Source organism: Phocoena sinus, chromosome 14 (genome assembly GCF_008692025.1).
Source record: "Phocoena sinus isolate mPhoSin1 chromosome 14, mPhoSin1.pri, whole genome shotgun sequence".
Lineage (NCBI taxonomy): Eukaryota > Metazoa > Chordata > Mammalia > Artiodactyla > Phocoenidae > Phocoena > Phocoena sinus.
The window spans coordinates 65,997,532-66,022,811 of record NC_045776.1 but is presented as its reverse complement, the minus strand read 5'-3'; the positions used below and the strand labels follow the sequence as shown (position 1 = coordinate 66,022,811).

At 55.6% G+C, this 25,280-nt stretch overlaps 2 protein-coding genes across 2 annotated transcripts; one reads left to right on the top strand and one right to left on the bottom strand.

Annotated features, from left to right (window-relative positions):
* The first annotated feature begins 6,807 nt into the window (after positions 1-6,807).
* On the top strand, positions 6,808-16,394 carry INPP5J (inositol polyphosphate-5-phosphatase J). Its single transcript, XM_032603664.1, has 13 exons — positions 6,808-6,935; positions 8,571-9,658; positions 10,012-10,125; positions 10,247-10,355; positions 10,567-10,683; positions 11,017-11,192; positions 11,589-11,700; positions 11,841-11,950; positions 12,087-12,270; positions 14,841-14,978; positions 15,122-15,199; positions 15,326-15,430; positions 15,629-16,394. The coding sequence occupies exons 1-13, from the start codon at positions 6,831-6,833 to the stop codon at positions 16,133-16,135; spliced, it is 2,943 nt and encodes a 980-aa protein (XP_032459555.1). The 5' UTR covers positions 6,808-6,830; the 3' UTR covers positions 16,136-16,394.
* A 1,102-nt stretch (positions 16,395-17,496) lies between these two features.
* Positions 17,497-22,254, bottom strand: PLA2G3 (phospholipase A2 group III). The gene is made up of 7 exons (XM_032603665.1): positions 21,630-22,254; positions 20,484-20,616; positions 20,094-20,228; positions 19,493-19,800; positions 18,741-18,870; positions 18,516-18,632; positions 17,497-17,882 (listed from the first exon to the last, which is right to left on the bottom strand). Exons 1-7 carry the CDS (start codon positions 22,141-22,143, stop codon positions 17,669-17,671), a joined length of 1,551 nt encoding a protein of 516 aa, XP_032459556.1. The 5' UTR covers positions 22,144-22,254; the 3' UTR covers positions 17,497-17,668.
* Between the last annotated feature and the right edge of the window lie 3,026 nt (positions 22,255-25,280).

Sequence of the window (25,280 nt, the reverse complement as noted above, 5' to 3'; positions counted from 1 at the left end):
ATGCGGACGGACACGCGAGTTTCTGGGTCAGACACCCGATTTGAAGATGGGGAAACTGAGGCCTGGGGAATCCTTTTTTGTGTTTTTTATTTCTCTGGATGAAATTCCGATCTGGATTTCAATTTCCTGAGCACACGTGTGGCGATGGGAATATTACGTCGGAGCTGGGAGGATAAAAGGGTTAATACACATTAGAAAGCTCTTTAGAACAGTACCTGGCACAGTACCTCAGAACGGCCCCATGAACTCCGTTTTACAAGTTAGGTAACAGACTCAGAAAGGTAAAACAATTAAGTTGTGGATCTGGGATTTGAACCTAAAACATGCCTGTGTTCATCTCACCAAGACAAAGATAACTAGATCAGCATGCTACTTCCTCTCTCCAAGCCTAAGGCAGACAGCATATTGATCACAATGCTCTTTCCCACCGAATCTAGCCTGGGACTCAGAATCCTCCTCAACATCAAACCAAGGCTGCATTATGACCGGTTTTGCCTTCCTGGGCCCCTTCCTTTATTAAAAAACATATATTAAAAATTGGATTTTACAACTGCTTTGATTTAATAAAATGAATGTAATCCAGGCTGGATTCATGATTACTTATTCATTTTTTTTCTTCCGATTTTAAAAGAAGTTAAAATTAAAATATTTTTGTGGACCCCTAAAAGTATGATGGGTCCTAGACACTGAGCCTAATGGAAAAGTCAGTTCTGCCCTTTGTTCATACCCTGCTACCTCCCATTCACTGACTTGCTTGTGAAGATATAATAATAATAGGCTTAGGGCTGTTATTTAATATCCATTCTCTATAAATGCATGAGGACACAGTAAATATAATTGGTTCTATCCAGATTATTGAAATGACAGGCTATGTCTAACACTCTATTTACTGCTGTGGAAGTGGGAATTCATCCAAGCTTTCTGAAAGGCAATTTGACACAGTAAATCAAAACCCTAAAAATATTTCTTCTACCCAGTATTCCACTTCTCAGAATTTGACCCAAAGTAATCTTCAGAGAGGGAGTCAATTGTTAGGTCAAGATGTTTATCAAGACACTGTTTATCATGGTGAAAAACTGGAGAGAAGACAGAAGCATGTCACAGCAGGGGATGAGTTAAATAAATGGTGATACCTCCTTAGGGTAGAGAACCAAGCAATTGTTTAAAATGATGCAGCATACTGTTGAATGACATGGAGAATGCTCATAGTTATGGTATTAAAATTTTTAAAAAGCTATGAAACAGTAATATCAGCTGGGAGTGGCGATGCTCTGGGCTGCAAGTCACAGAAACCTCAAGTTTAACTGGCTTAAACAATGAAAGGAATCTGTTAGCTCAAATAACAAAATAGTCCAGGCAGGGAGGGAGGGCTTCAGGTGAGGTTTGATCTGGTTGGTAAAGTCACCAAGACCTGATCTCTTTCCATTCTGCTTCTATAACATCAGCTTATCACTAGCCCAATTACCTTCATGGTGTCAAGATGGCTGCCAGTAGTAACCAGTACCACCACAGACTTTTTCATTCATATCTAACCAAGGGGAAATCTTTTTTTTTGTAAACTTCTCAGGAGAGAAAACAAGCTTTCTTTCCCAAAACCCCCAGCAAAAGTCTCCTTATATCTCACTAGGTCCATCCATGATCTAATCAAGTGTCTGGGGAAATGCAAATGCTCCCTGGCTTAACCAGTTGGGACCCATTCCTGAAGATTGTCAAGGATATGAGCTGCAATGGATGTATGGCGGCAACAGAGTAGCCAATGGATTTTATAAAATATGTATATATAAATACATATGCCTTCACCAAAAACCATAATCTAAAGGAAACAACCCAAGAAGTCAAAATGGTCATCTCTTGGTAGATGAAATTATAGGTGAATTTTTTTTTCTCCTTTACAATATTTTTCTGTGTTTTCTATAATAAACGTGTGTTACCTAAACACAAACAGTAACATTTGTTAACAAAAAGAATGGGTCATATGCCATGGGTTCCCTCTACCCCACCCCACACCCCAGCAAGGGCCTCAGATTGGCTGAATCCAGAGGCCCCGTGGAGCCCATGGCTTTTCTGCTGACAGAGCCAAACCTCAGCACCCCATGGGCCCACGCTGTTCACTGGACAGGTGCCACCAAACCACCCTCATTGCATTAACCTGGACTCTGTGTCCTGGAGGGGCCATAGCCTGGGCTGCTGAGTGTTGACTAGCCAGCTAATGGTAGTGACTGGCCACAACAGTACCAGGAACATTCCGGCATCAGCAGTCATGGGAGGCCCAGGATCTCCCAGAACAGATCTCTGATCTTAATCCATGACTTTATGGGGCAGTTTGTAATCTAGGCCAGCAGCCCTCCTCAGGTGGGGCTGGGTTTGGGGTTTAGTCTGTGATAAAGCCAGGCTCAGACAAGGTCAGGGTCAGTCCTTAGCCTATGCCCAGGTTCAGAACTGAGTCTGGGGCTGGAGTCAGGGCTCAGTCAGTGACTGGGATTTGGTCTCCGTCTGTGACTATGTTCAGGGCTCAGCCTTTGACCAGATTCAGTACACAGTCTGAGGTCAGGGACTAGTATGTGACCAGAGTTGTGTGACCCAGGGTCAGAGCTCAGTTTGAGACCAGCGTTCAGTCAATGATTAGATTCAGGGCTCAGTCTGTGACCAAGATCAGGGCTCAGTCTGCCACCAGGTTCAGTTAATGACCAGACTTGGATCTCAGTCTAGACCTGGGCTTGGGGCTCAGTCTAAAATCAAGGGTTAGTCCAAACCAGGGTTAAAGTTCAGTCTGTGACTGTGACTCAGTCTTAAGCTAGGATCAGCGCTCGATCTGGGTCCAGAATTGAAGTCTCCAGTTGGAATCAGGCTAGGTCAGGCTTGGATCAGGCTCAGTACTTGACCAGAACCAAGGCTCAATCTAGAGCTGGGGTAGAGGCTCAGTCTTAGTGTGGGATCGGGGCTCAGTTAACACAAAGATTAGGGCTCAAGCTGGATCTGGACTCAGGGCTAGGGTTTAGTCTGGCTCTGTGCTCTGTTCTGAGCTCCAATATAGAAGTTTCTGGAGACCTGGGCACCAAGGGCAGGTCAGCATGCAAGAAAGGAGAGCCCCCAGGCAAGCTTCTGTCCCTGCAGTAAACCTCTCTTTGCCTGCTGAAGCCAGTTGTCCTAGAGCCTTCTAACCTACATGGCTCTGCTGCCCGAGATCCCCTCAAACCAGAATAAAAATAGCCATTCACTTCAGAGCAGCTGACAGCCGGTGCCAGCCTGCCTGGGAGGAGGGGGAGCTGAGGAGAGGAAGGAAGGATGTTTGAGCTCAGGCCCCAGTTGTGTGACCTTGGGAAAGTCACTCCTCCTCCTTGAACCCATTCCTGAGGAGCAGAATGGGAGGTGAGGATGACACCTGCCCCAGAGGTGAGAACGAGGGGAGAGTGATATAACACGTGGCAGTTGGTACCAATAAGGAACTCTGGAGTGTAGCCTTGGGAGGAAAAATGCTCCTCCAGGTCCTGTATACTTTCTCCTCCAGGAAGCCCTCCTTGATGCTTATCTCTTCCACCTTCCCACACTACCCTGTAGCACCCTCTATGTCTCAAAACATTTCTCAACTAGTGGCCACAGTGTGACCTCCCTCACAGGTGACCAGCGAGCAAAACGAAGAGGACAGACCCTTCTGTACCATTACCATCCTCAGGTGCCCCTGGGAGGTGGATCGAGGAAGAGGAAGAGGAAAGAGGAAGAAGCACGTCTCTCTCTCCATTCTCTACTTCTGGGGGATTTACTCTGAGCCAAAGGGCCATGAGGGCACGTGTCCAGAGTTTGCATCCTTTCACAGCCGGAACCTTTCATATTCCATACCTTTGCACCTGCTGCTCCCTCTGCTTCCCGGGGTATTTCTTCTCTTTTCAGTTTGGCAATACAGATTCTCCTTCAAAGAATAGGTTCAACAGGAACCTCTGTGGGGGAGAATTATCCACCATCTCCCTGGGAACCCCATGCTCTGTCCCCTGCTGGCTGTGTAATCCCTAGGCCTCAGCTTCTTCCTCTGTCAAATGGGGATCTTATTACCAACATCACAGGGTTACTATGGAGAGTAACTGAGATAATCCATCAACCACCTCCTTTCCTATCCCTGACCCAAACAGCCTGGAGGGTAGCACTAAGATTTCTAGGATGGGGCAGGAAAAGATGTACTCTCTGCCTCAGTACACCACCCCCTACCCCCAGGAGCGAGGGAAGGGAGGGAGCCAGGAGGTGTCTCCGGAGACAGCCACCTCCAGGGGGGTGGTTCTCCCTGGCAGCTGCCCCCAGCCTGCCACCCTGAGCCCCAGAGCCTGTTATCAACCTCCTTAGTCATCATACCAGGAGCTCAAATATAGCTCTTACCCTGTTCTCTTCTCAGCCGGGGTCCGCCCCCTGCCCCCTTCCCCTAGCAAGGCCATGTCTGGGTCTCAGAGCCCCTTTTCCTCCCCCCCCGCCCAGGAATGCAACTATGCTGGGCCTCAGTTTCAGCATCCTCCAAATGGGCAGGTTGGAATAGATGATGATGATGGGGATGATGATTGTGGTGGTGGTGGTGGTGGTGATGGTGGTAACTCCAGGGAAGCTGCCCTTACTGGGAGCTTGCTTGTGCCAGGCTCTGTGCTAAACTCTTCAGATGTATTATCTTGTTGAATTCTTACAGCAATCTTGGAGGTATCTACTGTTTTTATCTGCCTTACACAGACCAGGAATCTGAGTGACTCTCCAAGTAAGTCAGTGGCAGAGACAGAAACAAAGTCCCCTGAAGGATCTGAGCTCAGGGAGGGGACATGGTGGAGATCCTGGCTGCCCCACTGGGGCAGAGGAGCCCTTTGAATACTTATTTGCATGACATTTGCCTGGTTTCTCAAGGATATTGATGCCCCTGTCTCAGCCCGGATGGTTGAGCCCTAGGACTGGTTCCAGGGACCTGGATCTGTCTCCCATCACTTCCAGGATTGCAACAGAAGCCAAGTACTCTTGGGGGCCTCAGTTTTCCCATCTGTAAAATAGGAGTCAGAGGGCTAGGCAGGGTAAGTTCAAAATTTCCTCCCACATCTGGTGGCCTGAGCACCACCACCCTGTTCACGCTCACTTCCCCCCTCACCACCACCCGCATCTTCACCTCCAACTCCACCACCACCTCTTCTTCCGTTAGCATAACACCCCCACCACCTCGTCTGCCCCCATCCCTCCTCCACTGTTACTATAACCCTCATCTCTTCATTCTAGCACCTCCACCATCACCAACCTTTGTTATCATCTCTACTATTGCCATCACCATTACCTCCACTACCTCTTCTATCACATCCATCCTACCACTATCACCTCCACTTTGCCAGCACTGTCACCTCACCACCACCACCAGCACTGTCAGTCCTCACTTCCATTATCATAATTACATACATTATCATCTCCACCCCTTCGATCACCACTGTCCGTTACCTCCCCCATCACCAACGTCATCACTTCCACCATTACCACATTTCTACCCCAGGACCCTAATATGGCCTGGGTCTCTGCCCCTGCAAATTCCAGCCTCATAGAGGTGCTAGCCCAGAAACACAGACTAGACCCAGAGACTAGCAGAGGTGGGAAGCCCATCCAGGAGAGGGAATGAGGTATCTGTCCACGTGACTGTCATGCAGGGGACCACACCGGTCCATGAGGATACAGAGGTGACTGTTGATCAGCAGGGGGCTCTGGGCACAAAACTCTGATCATTTTCTGCCTAAACTGAGTGAGATCACTCCTCTGTAAGCAATCAAGCAGCTCTGGAGGAATCAGGGTTTCAGGGACTGCTTAGCAGATAAGAGTGAGAGTGGGGAAGAGGCAGAAGCAGAGCCCACAGCTATCTCCGGCCGTATCTGAACTTGTCACTCATTCACGCTTCTCACTGATTGATTCATTCATTCAACAAACACTTCCCTAGGTCTGTTGGAGACCAGGCCCTATGCTGGGTCCTGGCCAAAGAAGTTCCCAGACCTGTTTTTGACCCTCCTGCCAGTCTGTTCCCCCACTGCTGGGCCTTTCTCCACCCCAGCTCCCTTCCCCCAGACATCCCAATTGACTCTTGTGGTTCCTGGGTCACTGAGGCTCAGGGGACCTCCCCAGCTCACCAGGTGACCTTGAGCAAGTCCCTCTCCCAAGCCACACCCAGTGAGTCTTGGAGGAGGAAAGCTGAGAGGAGCTGGGCTGGGCCTGGCTGTGGGGACATCCAAGGGCAGGCTCAAGGTGTCTGCAGAAGAGGAGGGGCCAGTGCTGAGGTTGAGATGGGAAAGACTCCAGTTGCTGGAGCCTGAGTGTCTGGCTCTGAGATGGGAAGGATAGAGCCAGGCGAGGGGCGGGCACCAAGGCCTGAAAATGGGGCAAGGGTGGGGGCCAAGGCAAGCCCTGAGCTGGCAGGGAGTCAAGAAGGTCACAGGATCAGAGCAGGGACTCAGGTGTCTCTGAAGCCCTGGAGAGGGGGCTGACCTCTGAGCTACCTTACCCTCAGGTGTGTCAATGCCCCTCCCTTGAGCAAGGGCTGGCCAGGCCTACTGGCTGGAGGGTGGGAACAGAAAGACAGCTTCCACTATGCTGCCAGCTGGGACCTGTGCCAGGCCAATGGACCCACTCCCCCTGCTTCCTCCCCCACCATGACCATTCCAGGCTCAGCAGCCAGTCCCCAGGGGGTAGGCCACCTTGCCCTGGCCACCTCTATGTTGGGAAGTTGGTGCCTGTGTCTTTAAATTCTCAGCAGGTTGAAACGGCTGATGACATCACTGGTTCCTGGGAGCTAGCGGAGGAGCTGGAGCCCAAGGGAACCCAGGCTGCCGGGGGCTGCAGACATGGAGGGCCAGGGCATCAGTGGCAGCGGGAGGCTGGGGACCCAGGCTGGCCTGGGCCCCCTGCCCATGCCCCATGGGATTTCCCAAACTGGGGCACCCTCCAAGGTAAGACCCCTAAATCCTAGTTCCCCCATTCCTGATCCTTAATCCCACCCCCCCACACACACATACTGCAGGCACCCTGGTGCCCCAGCTGAGGGGCTGGCACTCTCCTCTGCCCACCAAGCAGGACTGGGCAAACAGGGCACCCTAGGGGCTGAGGGGGTAGTGATGGGACACTCAGAGAGAGATGGAGTTAGCTGTTTCCAGGACCTCCTGGGAAAGCCTTGGACCAGGTATCAGGGGACCCAGCTGTGCTCCAGCTTTGCTATGTGACCTTGGGCAAGTTGCTTGTCCTTTCTGAGCTAATGCAAAATGAGGAGGCTTGTCCCTGAAGACTGAAACTGTGACATCTGGGATGTCTAAGTTGTTAGTGCTGGAGGCGGTGTGGTGTTTGGGGTGGGGGTTTGGAGTGGGACACTAGGAACCAAGGAGGATGCCCAAAATGCAAGCCTCAAAGAGCTGAGTTTGGGGACAGAGGTGGAGGCAGAGTTTCAGATTCTCTGAACCAAGCAGGACACGGGATGCAGACAGAACTGCATCTCTGGAGGCAGGGATGGGGCCACCCCACGGTGAGTGTAAACCTTCGTCTACCCTCCCTGGCAAGGGACACTTTATCCTGACTTCTGGAGACAGGGGCATCAGACAGGGACAGATGGGAGAGGAAGAGGAGGTCCTTGCAGGGCCCCACACCCCCCACTCCACCTGCTGGACATAAAGAGGATACCTGCCTGCCTGTCCTCACAGGTGGGGTGACAAGGGTAAGAGGGTACAACTTGTGCACAGTGGTGCGGCGCCAGGATCAACAGAACCCTGGACTTGCTCTGGGTGTTAGAATCACACTTGGGAGGAATGACTATTCCATGGAGCTCAAATGGAAGCCTAGCAAATTTTGGCTCATACATGCAGAGGATATGAGACCTAGGCTTCCCAGGATCAGGTGTGGCCAGGGATCCTTCACCAGAGTCCTTCATTTTAAGACAGGGAAACTGAGGCCCTGGGCAGGGAAGTGCTTGCCTAAGGTTACACAGAGCTGGGCTGGGAATTGACATGGCCAGTCCCAACCCAGGCTCTTGCTCCTGCACGGAGCTCTAGGAATGGGTGATGAGGACAGAGAGGGCTGTGACCAAGGAATTGGGACATGGCGGGGGGAACCTGAGGGTTCCTGTGTACTGTGGAGGAAAGGGGGTGGTGTTTAACAGGCTGGCCCCAGGGTGTCCTGAGTGGGAAGATCTGGGGGGGTCAGATCAGTAGCCCTTGGCTAGGGGAGCAGCAGGGACTGCAGGGGTGGGCAGTGACTCCAGCCACCCAACACTCCAGGGTGGCCAGGGAGTGGGTGCCAGCCAGGAAGGCAAGGAGAGCCCTCACTCTGAGAGGCTCACACTCTGCCTCCTTTGAGTTGGGGTCTTAGTTTCCCCATCTATGAAAGAGGTGTCACAGGTGAGGGAGGGGATAGGTTTCCATCTCCTGTTTCCTCCAAAAGAGAAGCTGATTCACAGCAGAATGGATTGAGGTGAGAAATTAGGAAGAACTTCCTCAGAAAGATGTGCCTTTCTTAGCTAGACAGAGTCTGCTGGGGTCTATATGGAAGTGGAGGCCTGGTTAAGGTTGACTCTGAGTCTCTGACTTGTCCTATCCAAGATGGACTCACGTTTTCAGCTCTCAGCGAAGGAGAATGCAGCACCAGTATGCTCGGAACCAAGGTTGGCTCTGACACCTGTGGGGTCACCAGCAGCAATGCCACCTTCCTCAAAGGGGCCAAGCCTGGCTCTGGCGTCTCCCCGACCCATCCTGGCTCCAATGTCTACCCCTGGAGAGCAGAAAACAGCTCCTGCCCATCGCAGCTCCAGACTGGCTCCAACATCTGTGGGCCAGTTGGTGGTGTCTGCCTCGGCTGGGCCGAAGCCTCCTCCAGCTACCCTGGGGCCCAGGCTGGCTCCACTGTCCAGGGACCAGAAGCAGGTGCCACCTGCCTCCATGGGACCCAAGCCAGCCCTGGCTGCTTCAGGCCTGAGCCTGGCCGTGGCATCTGAGAAACAGCCCCCACATCCCCCCTCCAGCTCTTCCCCAGTGCCCAGTCCAGTTCTGTCACCCTCTCAGGAACAGGCCCTGACTCCAGCATCCATGACATCAGCCCTGGCCTCTGTGGGTTGGACATCAGCTAAACAGAGGGATGCCCCAGCCCCTAGACCTCTCTCCCCTTCAGAAGGGCATCTCCAGCCCCCCACTCAGACATCTGGTCCTGTGGGCTCCCCATCCTTGATTCAAGCCCCCCCAGACCCTCGGATCTCCCCCTCTTTCAGAGCCCGGCCTGAGGCCCCCCGCAGCAGCCCTGAGGATCCTGTCTTGTCCCAGACACCACAGACTCTGCCCCTGGATGTGGGCCAGGGTCCTCCAGAGCCTGGCACTCGCTCCCCTGGACTTCTCTACCCCACCTTCCGGCCAGGGGCCCCCTTAGCCCAGACTGTGCCCCCACCTCTGCCCAAGCCACCCCGATCTCCCAGCCGCTCCCCCAGCCGCTCCCCAAACCGCTCCCCGTGTGTCCCCCCAGCTCCTGAGATGGCCCTCCCCAGGCCTGGCACCCAGGGTGCCGGGCCTGGTGGGCATCTGAGCCCCAACCTTCAGCCCAGAGAAACCCCAGCCCCTCTTACCACCTCCTCTTCTACATCCACCTCGTCATCCTCCTTTTGGTCAGCTCAGCCCACCTGCAAGAGCGACCCTGGCTTCTGGTGAGGGGCCCTCTCCCAAGACATTGCTGGGGCTTGAACTCTAAGACTAGCCATCCTTCTAGGTTGGCTTACCCTACTCCACCCCAGCTGACCTCCCTGAGGAAGATTCCCTGTGGGTGTTAGGCCCACTCTGGGGCCCTCGGAAGACAGCATCCTCTCCTAAGGGACTTGCCTACCCCGCCTCAGTTGATCTCCCCTGGAAGAGTCTGGTGGAAGGGACCCTGGGCCCATTGTGGGTCCTTCTGAGGGCTTATACTCAAGCTTATTTCCCCAGAAAAAGCCCTGTGGGAGGGAGGTTGAGGGTAAGAGAGTGGTCCCCAGTAGTAACCCCTTCTGTACCCCCACCTCCCCAGGATCACTGTGGTCACATGGAACGTGGGCACCGCCATGCCCCCCGATGATGTCACATCCCTCCTTCACCTGGGCAGCAGCGATGACAGTGACAGGGCAGACATGATCGCCATAGGGTGAGGGGACAGGGCGAGTAGACTCCCTCCTGAGCCCCTCCTGCCTCCCAGATCCTCTCCCACGGGAGGGGTTTCTAGGGCGCCCCCCCCAATCCGAAGGCCGCCTCACAGTCCCCCACAGGTTGCAGGAAGTGAACTCTATGATCAACAAGCGGCTCAAGGACGCGCTCTTCACTGACCAGTGGAGCGAGCTCTTCATGGACGCACTGGGGCCCTTCAACTTCGTGCTGGTAACTCCTCCCTCAACCCCCGGGCAGCTGGAGACCCCTGGATTACTCGGCCCTAGCTCTGCCTTGATTCACCGTGGGGCCCTCTGGGCCTCGGTGGCCGGGTCCATGAAATGGGAAGATGGAAGAGCAGACCTTTAAGAACCGGAAAAGGCGAGGGCGGGGGCGGGGGAGATGTGTCCGGTCTCTCAGCCTCCTCACGCCTCTGCTGCAGGTGAGTACTGTGCGGATGCAGGGCGTCATCCTGCTGCTGTTCGCCAAGTACTACCACCTGCCCTTCCTGAGGGATGTGCAGACTGACTGCACGCGCACTGGCCTGGGTGGCTATTGGGTGAGCGTGGAAGCGGCCTGGGAGGGTACAGGGCCCTAAGGGATCCGTAGATTAGTCCCCGGACCCCCGCGTACTGGCAATATCCCCTCCCCAAGCTACACCCCTTACTCTGAGGCCTGCCTCTCCCCACCCACCCCCACCCCTCGTTTTCTAGACCCAGCCCCTTTCTGTCCCCGCCCCTCCTATTGTTCCACTCCTTTCCCTAGAACCCACCCCTCTCCACACCTCCACGGGTCCTGGGCCTCACCCGCTGACCCCGCCCACCCTAAGCCCCGCGGGCCTCACCTCCTAGCCTAGGCCCCGCCCATAACCCACCCAACCTTGTTTCCCAAGGGCAACAAGGGTGGAGTGAGTGTGCGACTGGCCGCCTTCGGGCACATGCTGTGTTTCCTGAACTGCCACCTGCCGGCCCACATGGACAAAGCGGAGCAGCGCAAGGACAACTTCCAGACCATCGTCAGCCTCCAGCAGTTCCAGGGGCCTGGAGCTCAAGGCATCTTGGATCACGAGTATGGGCCGGGGCGGGACCTAATGGGGCTTGGGCGGGGCTAGTGAAGGAGGGGTGGGACTCAGGGGCGAGGCCGGTGCGCCTAGTGGGGAGAGGCGGGGCCTATGGGGGTGGAGACCACCCACACTATGGCTAGGAACGAGAAAGCTGGTAAGTTTGATGGGGAGGTGGAGCCTGCAGGGTGAAGCTTTGCTGAGCGGCAAGGCCTTGCTAGGGGTCGGAACCTAACTTCTAGGTCTACACCCCCTGCTGCTCCGCGGTGGGCTGGCGGCCCTGCAGCAACCCACCCACCCTCCGCGTCATCACTAGGCGCAGCTGTCGGGTTGGATGGGGGCAGAGAAGGATCTGGGCTGGGCTCTTCACCCCATGGACCCCGCTGACCCCCATCTCCGAACAGCCTCGTGTTCTGGTTCGGGGACCTGAACTTCCGCATCGAGAGCTACGACCTGCACTTCGTCAAATTTGCCATCGACAGCGAGCAGCTCCACCAGCTCTGGGAGAAAGACCAGGTGGGGAATCCCAGCCTGGACCCCAAAACCCCAAGCACACAGAACATGCCCTAGGACCACCTGTACCCTAGGCTATGGTCCTTGCCCTCATCTGCCCTGCCCAAGCTCTTGTCCAATTCTGTGCTTCTGGACCCTCACAGCTCAACATGGCCAAGAACACCTGGCCCATCCTGAGGGGCTTCCAGGAGGGGCCCCTCAACTTTGCGCCCACCTTCAAGTTTGACGTGGGTACTAACAAATATGATACCAGGTGAGCTCAGAACTGGGATGAGAGGTGGGGATGTGGGCTGAGGTCTTCTGGATAAGGGAGACAGGAAAGAGAGATAGGAGGCAGAGGTGCCTTGACCCCCAACCCCTGATACTCAGCCTGCCTTTGCCCACCGCAGTGCCAAGAAGCGGAAGCCAGCCTGGACAGACCGTATCCTGTGGAAGGTCAAGGCTCCAGGTGGAGGTCCCAGCCCCTCAGGACGGGAGAGCCACCGGCTCCAGGTGACCCAGCACAGCTACCACAGCCACATGGAATACACTGTCAGCGACCACAAGCCCGTGGCTGCCCAGTTCGTCCTGCACGTGAGTCCTGGCCTCATCCTCCCCGCATGACATCCGCAGACCCAGCTCAGCATCCCACTGCCCACCGGTAACCCCTTAGACCTGCCCTCAGCAGCATCCACTTGTCACAGCAGACTGGGAGTGGGATTATGATCTCCATTATTTATTTATTCTTGGCCATGCCATGCGGTATGTGGGATCTTAGTTCCCGGACCAGGGATCGAACCCATGCCCCCTGCATTGGGAGCTCAGAGTCTTAACCACTGGACCACCAGGGAAGTCCTATGATCTCCATTTTCAGGTGAAAAATCTGAGGCCCAGAGACACAGCACCCCTTGCCCCGGGTCACATGGCTACTAAAGGGAAGGTTAGGATTTGCACCCTGGCTAGTCTGATTTCAAAGGGTATACCTTTTCCACTAATCTCTAATTCCCCTTTTCTGAGAAAGGCTAGGACAACTTATGTTAAAATTCACATATATAATAAGACCAGCCACGAAAATATTTACTCAAATCCCATGTAGCATTCATTCACATTCATTTATTATTTTTTTACCATCTTACCGTATGTGATGGGGAGGGGGAGTAGAGATACAAAAAAATACAAAGCTAAACCCTATATAGTTACTATAAAATTTAGCATTGTGTTTAGGATTTTTTTAATTATAAATTTTTATTGATTTATGTATTTATTTTTGGTTGCGTTGGGTCTTCTTGCTGCGCGCAGGCTTTCTCTAGTTGCGGCGAGCAGGGGCTACTCTTCATTGTGGTGTGCGGATTTCTTATTGCAGTGGCTTCTCTTGTTGCGGAGCTCGGGCTCTAGGCATGCAGACTTCAGTAGTTGTGGCGCATGGACTTGGTTGCTCCACGGCATGTGGGATCTTCCCACACCAGGGCTCGAACCCATGTCCCCTGCATTGGCAAGTGGATTCTTAACCACTGCACCACCAAGGAAGCCCCTGTGTTTAGGATTGGGGCTCCTAGCTGCCAAAGGAAAAAGGGAAAGTCCGAGAATGTCAGAACTGGATCTTAGAGACCATGTAGTCCAACTTTCTGTTAGTGGGGTAGGCATGCGCCCCAAGTTGCACACAGGCTCAGCAGCAGAGTCGTGTGGAGCCCAGTTTCCAGTCCTGAAACTCAACTCTGGGCTCTCCGATTCTCTTGATCTGATAAGAGGGAGCCCAGCAGACCAGAGAATGTTTTCCCTGCTAACTTTGTCATATGGTCAGTCAGAGGGACAGTGGCCAATGTCCTCAGCTGGGAATGGAAATCTGCCCATGTCTGGCCTCCCATGACCTTTGGTAAAAGCCTTGGGTGTGAAGTTTAACCCCCAATCAGGGACCTCACCTTGAGAACCACTCCTTTTGGGTGCCCTATCCTTCCCTCCTTATCTAGAACCCTGTCCCTTGTAAAACATTACCTGTTGAGCACCTACTATATGCCAGAGCCTGTGGAGCCTACTTCATATATGTCATCCGTTTGAATACTGTGGTAGGCCCTGAGGATGTCTAAATTCTCCTCCCAGTTTTACTGATGAGAGAAACAGAGGCTCAGAGAACTTAAATCTCTTATCCAAAGCAACACAGCACAGGGCTCAGCAGGAGTTTTGACCCCACAAGGCCCTAAAGGGTATTTCCAAGAGCGCAACCTGGCCCGACCTGTTGTTAGGAACCCACAGGCAGGGAGAGGATGTGCTGGTTTCTTCTGGAGCAGCTTGGCTTAGAAGCTGAGGAGGGAGAGAAAGTTGAAACCAGATAAACAGGGGAGCAGACAAAGCCTGAGGCTGGCACCACCGAGTCTTTCCCTGAGGGACAGAGGTGAAGCCAATACCCTGGCCACCTGCCACCCCAGCAGCCCCATCCACATGGTGAACCCCTGCTCAGCCTGGGGTGACCCTGGGAAGAGAAGATTCTTTTGTCTCCATGGACTGATGACAAACAAGGTTAATAGTGGTTCCTTAATACAGGTGGGGAAACTGAGTCTTACTTAGCCTGATGAGGGGCTTACCTGAGGTCATGAAGCAGGTTAGTAGCAGAGCCTAGACGGTCTCCAGCCATCTACCCAGAGCTCTTCTTGCCTGCTCACGGGTGTTCACTTTACTCCAGAATATCCAGTGCATCATGGGACTCCTTTGTTAACTTATAGGCAAGTCATTCATTGAGCACCTACTGTATACTGAGAAGTTTATAGGATGCTTTATATGGTATCTCATTGAATCTGCAGAGCAACCCCAAGAGTTAAATAAGATCATCAGAGTTTAAGGACAGGAGCCCTTCTATTCAGAGGTCAAGAAACTCACCTTGGGTCACACTGCATAACAATGGCAGAGCCAGGGCCAAACCCACAGTCTACTAAGCTTCAAAGCTGTGTTCTCACTCACTCCCTAAGGAGGCTAAGGACAAAAAGAGCCCTGAGCTGGGAGGCAGGAAACCTGGCATTCATCCTAGACCTGTTCTTCCTCAGTTTCCCGGCCCGTGCAGTGGCTTCAAAGGCCCTCCATCTCAGCCAATTTGTGCCGACGCAGGCCCAAGGGCTCTAGGTGCATAGAATACTAGAGGGTCTCCCCTGATGTTGCCCCCTGCCCCTGGGCAGTTTGCCTTCAGAGACGAAGTGCCGCTTGTGCGGCTGGATGTGGCAGACGAGTGGGTGCGGCCGGAGCAGGCTGTGGTGAGGTACCGCATAGAGACGGTGTTCGCCCGCAGCTCCTGGGACTGGATCGGCTTGTACCGGGTGAGACGGGCAGGGGTGGTCGGTACATCAGGGAAGGAAGGGCCTGAAGGGGCAGCCAGGGACCCAGGTCCCTGGCTTCCCCAGAGTTTAAGGCTGCTGGGGTCAGACCTTAGGGGTCACGACCCTGATTGCTCTTGCCCCAGGTGGGTTTCCGCCACTGCAAGGACTACGTGGCTTATGTCTGGGCCAAACACGAGGATGTGGATGGGAACATCTACCAGGTACTTAAGGGGAGGGGTAGAGTGGGAGGAAGTCCCCATTGCCCTTGGGGGCTCAGGATTCAGCTTGAAGGGTCCTGAGGCTGTCTCCCTCACCCCAACCTGGACCTAAACCCCCTGGCCCACCAGGTGACATTCAGTGAGGAGTCACTGCCCAAGGGTCACGGAGACTTCATCCTGGGCTATTATAGCCACACCCACAGCATCCTTATCGGGGTCACTGAGCCCTTCCAGGTAAGTAGGCCAGGCTGCAGGGTCAGGGGGGCCAAAGGAGTATTCAAATTCCTCTACAGCTTCTACATTCTGTTCTGTGACCTCCTACAAGTATCCTGACCTTCCTGGGTCTGCCAAGGGGGAGGGCGGGAGTGGTTCCCAGAGGCCTCAGTGGCCGGTTGGGGAGAGGGGCACCCCAGTGACCAGCCTTCCCCCCAGATCTCACTGTCTACCTCGGAGCTGGCCAGCAGCAGCACAGACAGCTCGGGTGCCAGCTCGGAGGATGAGGATGACAGCACCCTGGAGCTGCTTGCATCCAAGTCCCGCAGCCCAAGCCCTGGCAAGTCCAAGCGGCACCGTAGCCGAAGCCCAGGTCTGGCCCGCTTCCCCGGCCTGGCCCTGCAGCCCTCGTCCTGTGAACGCCGTGGCACCAGCCGAAGCCCCTCGCCCCAGAGCCGCCGCCTGCCTCGGGTAGCCCCCAACGGGGGCAGTGATGGTGGCAGCCGGGGCAACAGTGAGGAGGGGCCCCCTGGGCTGCCTGGGTCCTGGGCCTTCCCACCATCTGTGCCTCAAAGCCTGGGGTTGCTGCCTGCCTTGCGCCTAGAGACCGTAGACCCCGGTGGTGGCAGCTCCTGGGGACCCGATCGGGAGGCCCCGGCCCCCGACAGCCTGTCTCCCAGCCCCCAGGATCAGCAGGGCCTGGAGGAAGGGGGCCTGGGGCCCTGAGGGTGAGGTGGGCAGGCAGGCCCAGGTGGCCCCCACTCTGCCCCAACCTTCTGCAAACCCACCTGCCTCCCTCCTGCTACTGCTCCAGCTTTATGTGCACCTGCCACTCTGTTCTGGCCAGGGGTGGCCAACTGGGGTCCCCCAAACTTGGTCCTGGCACCTCAACTGTGACAATCAGCAAACCCCTATCCCAGCCCCCATCTGGGATGGGGGAGCAAACCTAGAGGTCATCAATTAGGAATTAAATTCTCCAGCCTCACTCCTGACTTCTTCCTAACTTGTTAGCAGTCTAGGGTTGGGGACAGTCAGAGAAAGGGACTAAAGAGATGAGAGGATGACAGATCTGACAATTACCAGGCACCAGCTGTATACATTACACATGCCATGTCCTTTAAGCTGCACCACAAGTTGTGGTGTTGAGTTCAGTGTAGTTCTTAGCTCCATTTCACAGGTGAGCAAACTGAGACCTCCAAGAGGTTATGTGAACCTTTAAAAATCAGATGCCTAGGGCTTCCCTGGTGGCGCAGTGGTTGAGAGTCCGCCTGCCGATGCAGGGGACACGGGTTTGTGCCCCGGTCCGGGAAGATCCCACATGCCGCGGAGCGGCTAGGCCCGTGAGCCATGGCCGCTGAGCCTGTGCATCTGGAGCCTGTGCTCCACAGCGGGAGAGGCCACAACAGTGAGAGGCCGACGTACCACAAAAAAAAAAAAAAAAAAAAAAAAAAAAATCAGACGCCTAAGCACAGTTCGGCTGTGTGCTGGAGGGAGGGAACGTTTACTAGGTGCTGAGTGCTGTCCGTGAGTTGGTTCGCTTAATCCTCAACAACCCTGTGAGGTAGGCCCTGTTTACACTCCCCTTTTTCAGATGAGGAAACTAAGGCTCAGAATGAAGGAGGTCTCTTGCTTAAGGGCACGGGGGAGATCTGAATTTAGGTCTAGGGCAGAAAGAATGGGCCAGGGCTGGGCCAGGAAGAGCATAGGAGCTGTTAAGAGAAGGGGTCCCCTGGGGAGGTGAGTTGGGAAGCCCCTTTCTAGCTTCCGCCACCCTGGATTCAGACACAGGCACTTCTGTGACATCCCTCATACCCCACCTGCTGCCCTAGACCTCAGCAGGCAGACGCTGGGGCTTCCCTGGGCAAGTTCTTGAGACATGCATTAATTTTGCAACATAGACATATATGTACCTCCTCCTGGTACCTCCTGGGGCTGCTGCAACGTTACCTTCTCCCCATTCCCATCTGGATGTTAATTTCTCCGGGAAGGCCCGAGCCTGGGGCAGCAGAATGAGCCTCCTGAATACCACATCCAAGCACAGAGGGGTTGTGTCACCAGCCCAAGATCACCCAGCACAGCAGGAGACGTGGTCCGGCATTTGGGTCGTGGCCCCCCCACCCTACCCATGCAGCCCTCTGGCTATCCACAAGAGCCCGTCCATGCTTCAGTCTAACACGTGGAGGGGAAGCTGAGACCCCCAGGGCCTAGCAAAGCCAGGGACGAGGTCCAGTCTTGTGCCCAGGAGAGCTGGAACTGAGGTCACTGGTTCCAGGATTTCTGCTGTCCTTCAGGTCCTCCGGCTCCCTGGGTCAGCTGCAGGCACAGGTCATAGAAGGACATGGGGGCCTTTGGGTGCCCTGAAGGCCATGCCTGCCTGTTGTCTGTGCCTGTCCCCTGGAGCTGGAGTTGCCTCTGCTGAAGTTGCCACAGGTGCCGAGCTGACACCTTGATGGCCCTGGGGTCTCTGGAACAGCTGTGAAGAGAGAAAAGTGGGGCAGGTGGTCATAACTGCCAAGAATCCCACCCTACTCTGCAGAGAGGGTGACCAAGGCCCAGAGAGGAGCAGGGCTGGGACTGGGAGGGTGGGGGGCTGTTACACCTAGCAGGGGGCAGAATAAACCTGGGTTGGCACCCGGAGGCCCAGGTTCTGCCACTAGCTGGCTGCAGAAACCTGGGTCAGTCTGGGCCTCAGTTTCCCTACCTGTGAAATAGGAAAAGTAACAGAGTTAGCTTTGAGAATCAGAACTGAAATGAAATTGTGGATTATGGGGTAAGAGTTAAGCAGGTGTTTTACTATGTGTCCTACAGGTCTTGGCCTATGTACGTCACACACGCCACTTCCTTGGCTTCTACCTCCATTTTATAGGTAAGGAAACAGAGGTGTGGAGAGGTTATTCAGCTTGCAAGGTCACATAGGAAGTAAATGACAGAGTTGAGATGCAACCTACATGGGCCAACTGTAGAGCCGAACCCAGGGATGATGACAGTGGAGCTCAGAGGTCCCCTGACCCCCTCCATCACCCTCTCAGCCCAGGTGCACAAAGGGAGCAGAGGCAACCCACCCCTTGGGAAGTCCCCCATCCCTCCTGGCCCTGATGTCACTTACCCTTTGCCCTCAGCACAGTCCAGTGGAGGGGCCAGTTTGAAGCAGGTCATGCCCAGCAGCTCCCAAAGTATGTTGGCGCCCACAGGTGGGCTGTGGAGCCTCAGGAAGCGTGCCAGACTGAGGGCAGAGGCAGGCTCAGGCTGGGGCAGGGCCTCGTCAGCCAGGTGTCCCTTCCCAGTGCCTGGCAACAGGCAGCCCACCCCCAAGGGTCCAAGCAGGCCTCACCGGCGCGTGCAGTTGCAGTGGAAGAGGGGTTCACGGGCATTGTTGAACAGCTGGAACTTGGTCTTCTGGGGCCCGATCTGGTGCTCACACTGGTCCAGGCGGCGGAAGCCGCGGCAGGCCTGGCGGGCCCCTGGGGGCAGGTGCGGTGGTGAGAGGAGCCCTGTCCGATGCCCACTGCCATCCGGCACACACGCTCTGTCGCACACACACAGTGTCCCTCCATCTCATGCCCTTTGTGCCTTCAGAGTGCCTCACACATAGGAGACGCGCACACGTGCACACACACACAGAGCAGTGCTGCCATGGGGAAGCCCAGAGGCTCGAGAGTGGTCAGAAAAGGTTTCCTGGAGGCAGAGGCGTCTAAGCTGAGGCTGGAAGAGGGGAAGAGTCAGGGAGAATTCTCCAGGCAGCAAGAAGAGCATGTGCAAAGGCCCAGCAGTGGGAGAGAGCACATGGCTCTAGAAGAACCAAATGAAGTTTGTGGAACTGGAGTTTCGACTGGGGAGTAGGATCTGCAGGACCAGACTCGACAACCCCTGGGTGTTGGGACATCATGGTGGGGCCTCAGCGAGGAGTGCCATGGACAAGTTTGGAGCTTACAAAAATCCCTCTGGCTGCAGCACGAGATAGGTTGGGAGACCCCAGAAGAAGCTCAGAGCAGGAAAGGAAGCAACACAGGGGCCCCCCACCCTGAACAGAGTCAGGGACACCTCCTTACAACAGGAGCCCCCAAGGTTAGGTTCTGAGCTCACCTTGAGGTTTTAGGCCACGCCATAGTCCCTGGAGGCCTGAATCAGTGACCTCCAGCTGGACTGTGGAGGCCACATCAGGCCCAGGGGAGGCCACAGGGGCCTGGAGGGCTGTGGCATTGGCTTGGCTGGGGTACTCGGACTCTTTCTGCTGTGCTGGCCACTTCTGGGGATGCCGAATCCACCAAGGCTTGCTGGGTGCTGGGTTCTGAGGACTGGGAGTCAGGGAGATGGCAAGGGAGCTCCAGGAGGCATTGTAGAAGGTCCTGGGCTGGAGACGGGCGAGGGATACAGAGCCATATGTTCTACACCTGGGAGGTAGCACATGGTGGCAATTGGTAACCCAGAATCCCCCCTCCCAGAAGTCCCCAGGTTCATCTCTATGGAGATCAGGGCTCTGCCAGTCCCACTCCTCATCCCACATCCCACTGGGTCCTGCAGGGCACCCAGGGAGCGTCTGCATCCTGGGCCCAACCCTGAGGAGAAGACAGGGAGGACGAGGCATCATTCCCTGGAGGACAGACATACAGAAAGGTTCCCTCCCAGGCTTGGAGCCCGAGCTCCCCACTGGCTGGGAAGGGGCTCGAAAGGGGCAGCCACATACCCGCCCCACCAGTACCACTCCACACAGGCCTCCTGGTCCTCCAGGACGAAACAGGGGATCGCCAGCACGTTGAAGAAGACCACGCCCACGATGTCAGAGATGGAGTCCCGCTGGTTATGCAGGCACTGCTGGAACCTGTCCCAGAGCCAGAACTCAGGTCCCTGGACCACAGAGAGCTACCTGGCTCCTCTCCCAGACCACCTGGTCACTACCAGCCAGGTGATTTGGGGTCCAAGTGTCCCCTCTCCTGTTAGGCCTCAGCTTTCCCACTGCACAGTGGACTCCGGCTGGCTGATCCTTTAGGATTCTCTGGAATCTCAGACGCTGCACCAGGTAATCCCAGTGGATAATCCCACACCAAGTTCCCAGCCCTCCCTGCCCACCACCAACCTGGCATCACAGTTGCAGTGGGAGATGGTGTGGAGTCGGTAGTTTCGGATGCCATAGTTGTACTGGAAGGGTGAGACAGTCTGTGGGCAGCGGTCGTGTTCCTGGCAGCAGAGATCGGGGCCCTGGAAGACCCCTGCAGGGAGCGGAGGGGGCACCAGCTCAGCAGGGTCGTGGGCACCACATGCCGGCTATGCCCGCGTGGTGTTGGGAGCAGAGACCTGGTTCTCATCCCAGCCCTGATACAGATGACCTGGGTGGTCTCAGGCCTCTCCCTGTGGGACTCACAGTTCCAAAGCTTGAAGAGAACACCCAGGTACAGCCTCTGTTGGGCAACTCCAAGTGCCAGGCAGCCCACCCCGGAATCCTTGCCCATGGAAAGATCTCCCTCAGGTGAACTGGTGTCTGCCTCCAGAGTTCTCGGGCTCACACCACAAGTGAAACTCCAAAGTTATGAATGTGTGTGGAATGGAATGGTAAACAGCAGGGTGCAATCTCGCTGGCACAATGAGGCATTGTCAGGATGCCAGCCAACTCAAGTGCCAAGTCCTCCTCCCAGCCCTCCACGTGTATGCACTGACAGCTGTACCGAGAGTGCAAAAAAGCCATGCATGTTTTTCACCACCTGAGCAATGATGCCCTTTACTGAGCATCTCCCAAATGCCTGGCACTTCCCACACCCAAGCACACAGCAGCCCTGGGAAGGAGGTGTCACGTTTATTGTACAGGTGAGGAAGCATTCAGAGAGGGAAGGTGACTCGTTCAGCTCGGAAGGGCTGAGCTGGGATTTGAACCCAGGCTTTTGGGTCTTGGCGTCCCCTCCACTGGGCACCCTGTGCCCATAAAACCTCCTCTTGGGTAATGTTTTTTTGGCTCAGCCGACCCTGGATCCACCCCAGCCAGCCTCCTTCCTCAGATGGTAATTAATGAAGCCTCCCAGGTGTGAGTAGGACCTTTCCCATCTATAACCACATTTAAGCATCCCATGATGAGATTTATGGTCACCCCATTTTACAGATAAGGAAATTGAGGGTCAGAGTGGCTAAGTCACTTCCTCAGGACACACAGCCTGGGAGAGTGGGTACCAGGGCTAAAGGCTGCATTTCCCCCCCCCGCACCAGCCCCCCTGTCCACACACTGATGGCTTACCCAGCTCCGAGGAGTTCCCGGCAGAATCCCCAACTCCACACCACAGTGTGCCAGGCATGGTCCAGCCTCTCTTCACCCGCTGGTTCCCCATGCCAGGCGCTCCACTCTGCCCTGCTGCTCGCTTCTCCCTGGTCTCTGCTGGACTCTCGGCAGGCCCTCTGCAGGCCTCCCACTGACGCTTAAGGGTGGCCAGGGCTCTCTGCAGCTCAGGTCCAGGGGTGTGGATGAAGGAGTCCCGGGTGATCTCACCAGCACAGAGGGTACTGAAGGCTGTAGTGAGCTCTGGCTCATCCTGCCGGCTGCACACCTGCAGCCTCCCGTGCCCATCCCAGCGGGCATGGAACAGGGCTAGTCCCTGGGTATCCTTGCCCAAGAAGCTAAGGAACCCCAGAGGGCTGCCAGAGATGGGTCTGGCCAAGTGGCAGGAGGTGCTGTGCAAGTGGAGGGCAGGGGAGCCCCCCAGAGCTGCCCCCAGGAAGTTCAGCACCCCAAAGAGCACCACCAGAACCCCCATTCTTCCCTGGCCCAGCCCAGTCAGACAAAGCCCCCGGGAATCCTACCCTGGTGGGCCCACGAGGCAGCAGCTCTGTAGCTGAGCGGAAGCGAGCCCAGCCGACCCGGTGCTGCGGGGCCAATGAATGGAGCTTTGGGAGGAGTAGGAAGGAGGCTGGAGTATGGGGTGATCTGGGGCTTGTAACTGAATCCACCGGCTGGGCAGGCCGCTGATTGGCTGAGGAGTACACTGGCCGGGGCCCACGCCCCCACTTGGCCTGCCTTTCTCCACGCCTTCCAGTCACCTGCCACCAGCCTCGCCTGGATGGGGACGGTTGGAGCCAAAGCCCTGGGCCCTGGAGGCAGGGGCCAGAAGGGGGATCTGTATCTCCCTGGGGAGGGAAGAGGGTCTGGGGGCTCAGAGGAGGCTCCTAGAACTGGTCATCTCCCCATCCCAGGGATGGCCGCCAAGCCCACCTCCATGAAGCTGGCAGAGAGCCACGGGCTTCTGCCAAGGCTGGGTAAAGGAGGTAAGGGCAGGGCTGGGGCTCTGTGGCCACACCCCTCCCCCCGGGAGGCTCTGAGGCTTCTGGGAAAGGGAGCATCCATCCCCCGCCCCCGCCCCGCCACCTGGGTGCTCTCCCTGCCCAGTCCTGGTTCTAAGAGAGGCACTCAGCATATTCAGGGAACAGTGCCCCAGGGCTCCCCACTTCCTGGGACTCCAAGCACAGGCATGGCCCGGCAGCAACCCTCCTGGTCTGATAGATGGCGTAGACACAGCCAGAGCAGACTTTGAAAGCAACACTGGGGCTTCCCTGGTGGTGCAGTGGTTAAGAATCTGCCTGCCAATGCAGAGGACATGGGTTTGATCCCTGGTCCAGGAAGATCCCACATGCCGTGGAGCAACTAAGCCCGTGCGCCTCAGCTACTGAGCCTGCGCTCTAGAGCCCACGTGCTGCAACTACTGAGCCTGCGTGCTGCAGGTACTGAAGCCTGTGCACCTAGAGCCTGTGCTGCGCAACAAGAGAAGCCACCGCAATGAGAAGCCTGCTCACTGCAACGAAGAGTAGCCCCCGCTCGCCACAACTAGAGAAAGCCCGCGCACAGCAACGAAGACCCAACACAGCCAAAAATAAAAATAATTAATTAATTGATTGATTTTTAAAGAAGAAAGCAACACTGGGTAGGGCTGATGCTCTGGGCGTGAAGGGACTGTGGTCCCCAGAGGAGCAGAGGTGGCCTAGGGGGCTGTGTCCGCAGCCACCTCCATCCTTGGACTGCAGTCACCTGGGGGACACAGCAGGCATCATGTGTACCTCAAGAGACAGGGGTGGTCTGTCCAACAGGGAGGGGTTACACCCAGACACTTGTTCCTGTGTCTCAAAGCTGATGTATTATTCACCTTCCAACCATCTGGGTAAGCTGGGTACTTACAACTCAACTTCCCACCTCTGCCCTCCTTTTCCATATTACAGGGCCCTTTCCTGCTGGTGAACAACCCAGGGAGGCTGGGAGGTGCCACAGCAGGTACCCAACTTTCAAGGTCGGATGGACCTAGCTTGGGTCCTGGCACAGTGTGACTTCAGGCCTAGAAGTCTCAACTTCTCTGAGCCTCAGTCTCTTCATCTGTATAATGGGCATACTCACAGCAGCCACTTCACAGGACTCTCAGCACAGTGCCTGGCATTCGAAACACTGTTACGGCTCAGGACACCCCTGGGCAGGAAGCAATTTACCCAGAAGAAAGCAAGTCTCAAAGGTTTTGGGGCCATAGCATCTGTGACAGCGAGTCCTGGTTAGGCCACTGCCTGGCTGTGTGACTGCAGGTTTGTCCCTGCCTTTCTCGGAGCACGGTTTCCTCCTCTGTACAGTGAGGGGTACAGTGGAGCTGACCTTTGAGGTCTTTTCCTGCCTGGGCCCCAAAGGGAGGCAGGCTGGGGCCTGCCTGGGCCTCAGGGGAGGGTGTCACTGGGTTTTCCCTTCAGATTAACCAGTAGCCACGTCAGTGAGCCTACAGGACAGGCTCCAGAGCCCTACCTCCCAGTGGGGTGCCCCTCAGCGGCCTCGGAACGGAGGATGTCGGGATCCAAACCAGCAGGACAGGACAGGGCCAGCTGAGCCCTACAGACAGAGGGGCCGAGGCTTTTCTCTGGGTCCCCACCCGTCTGGGGTGGGGCAGGGTGCACAGTGGGTGACAGTGGGACGTGCAGGGTCAGGGTCCATGGGAGAAGGCGTTCCCTTCTCCCTCCCTCCCTGTCAGACTGTTTCTCCCTGTCTGTCTCCATCCGGCCCCATAACCCTTTGTCTCCTGGCTCCTCACCCATCCCTCTCTGGCTGTTAGTCGCTTTCCCTCTCTGACTCTGATTCTCATTTCTTTCTGTCTCCTCCATCCCCCTCTTCCATCTTTCTCTCTGTCTCTAACTCCCCATCTTATTTTCTCTCTCCATTTCTTTCTCTATCTTTCTCTCCTCTGTCTCTCTTTACAGTTTTTCACTGAAGCCCCCCTTTTATCGTCTCTCTCTCTCTCACTCGTTCCCTCTTTCTCTTTCTCTCGCATTTTTCTGTTCTTTGTTCCTGTGTGTGTGCGCGTGCGTGCGCGTGTGTCTCCCTCTCTCCTAATCTTTTGTCTTCCTCCCTTCTCTGTCCCTCTCCCCCTCCACACCCTGACCCCAGGCCTAGGACCCAGCGAACCCCACTCTTTCCTGTTCACATTTTCCCAGCCATGATCTCATCTGATGCTCACAACCCCTGCCCCTCCCTGGGGAGACAGGCAAGGCAGGGCTTCTCATCCCATTGTCGAGATGGATGGAGTGAAGCCCCAGAAGAGAGGTGACTTGCCCATAGTCACTTAGTGGATTGGGGAGAAGCCAGGTCAGATGTCCTCTGGCCTGTGGGGAGGGCCTCCCCTGGCTCTGGGAGATTCCTAGCTCCACAAGAGCCTCTCCACCACAGGGCCTTCCTCGCCACTGCCTGGAGGGCACCCTCCCTCTGCCCAGTGGAGCTGGCCTCCTGGCCCCACCTGGAGGGCTCTCTGCAGCTCTCTGTGCCAGGAGAATGGTGTAGGCAGTGCCTAGCTCCAGAGCATTCTGTATTCGTTCAAAAACAAATAGTAACTGAGAGTCTACTATATGCCAGACACAGGGCAAGGCCCTGGACAGA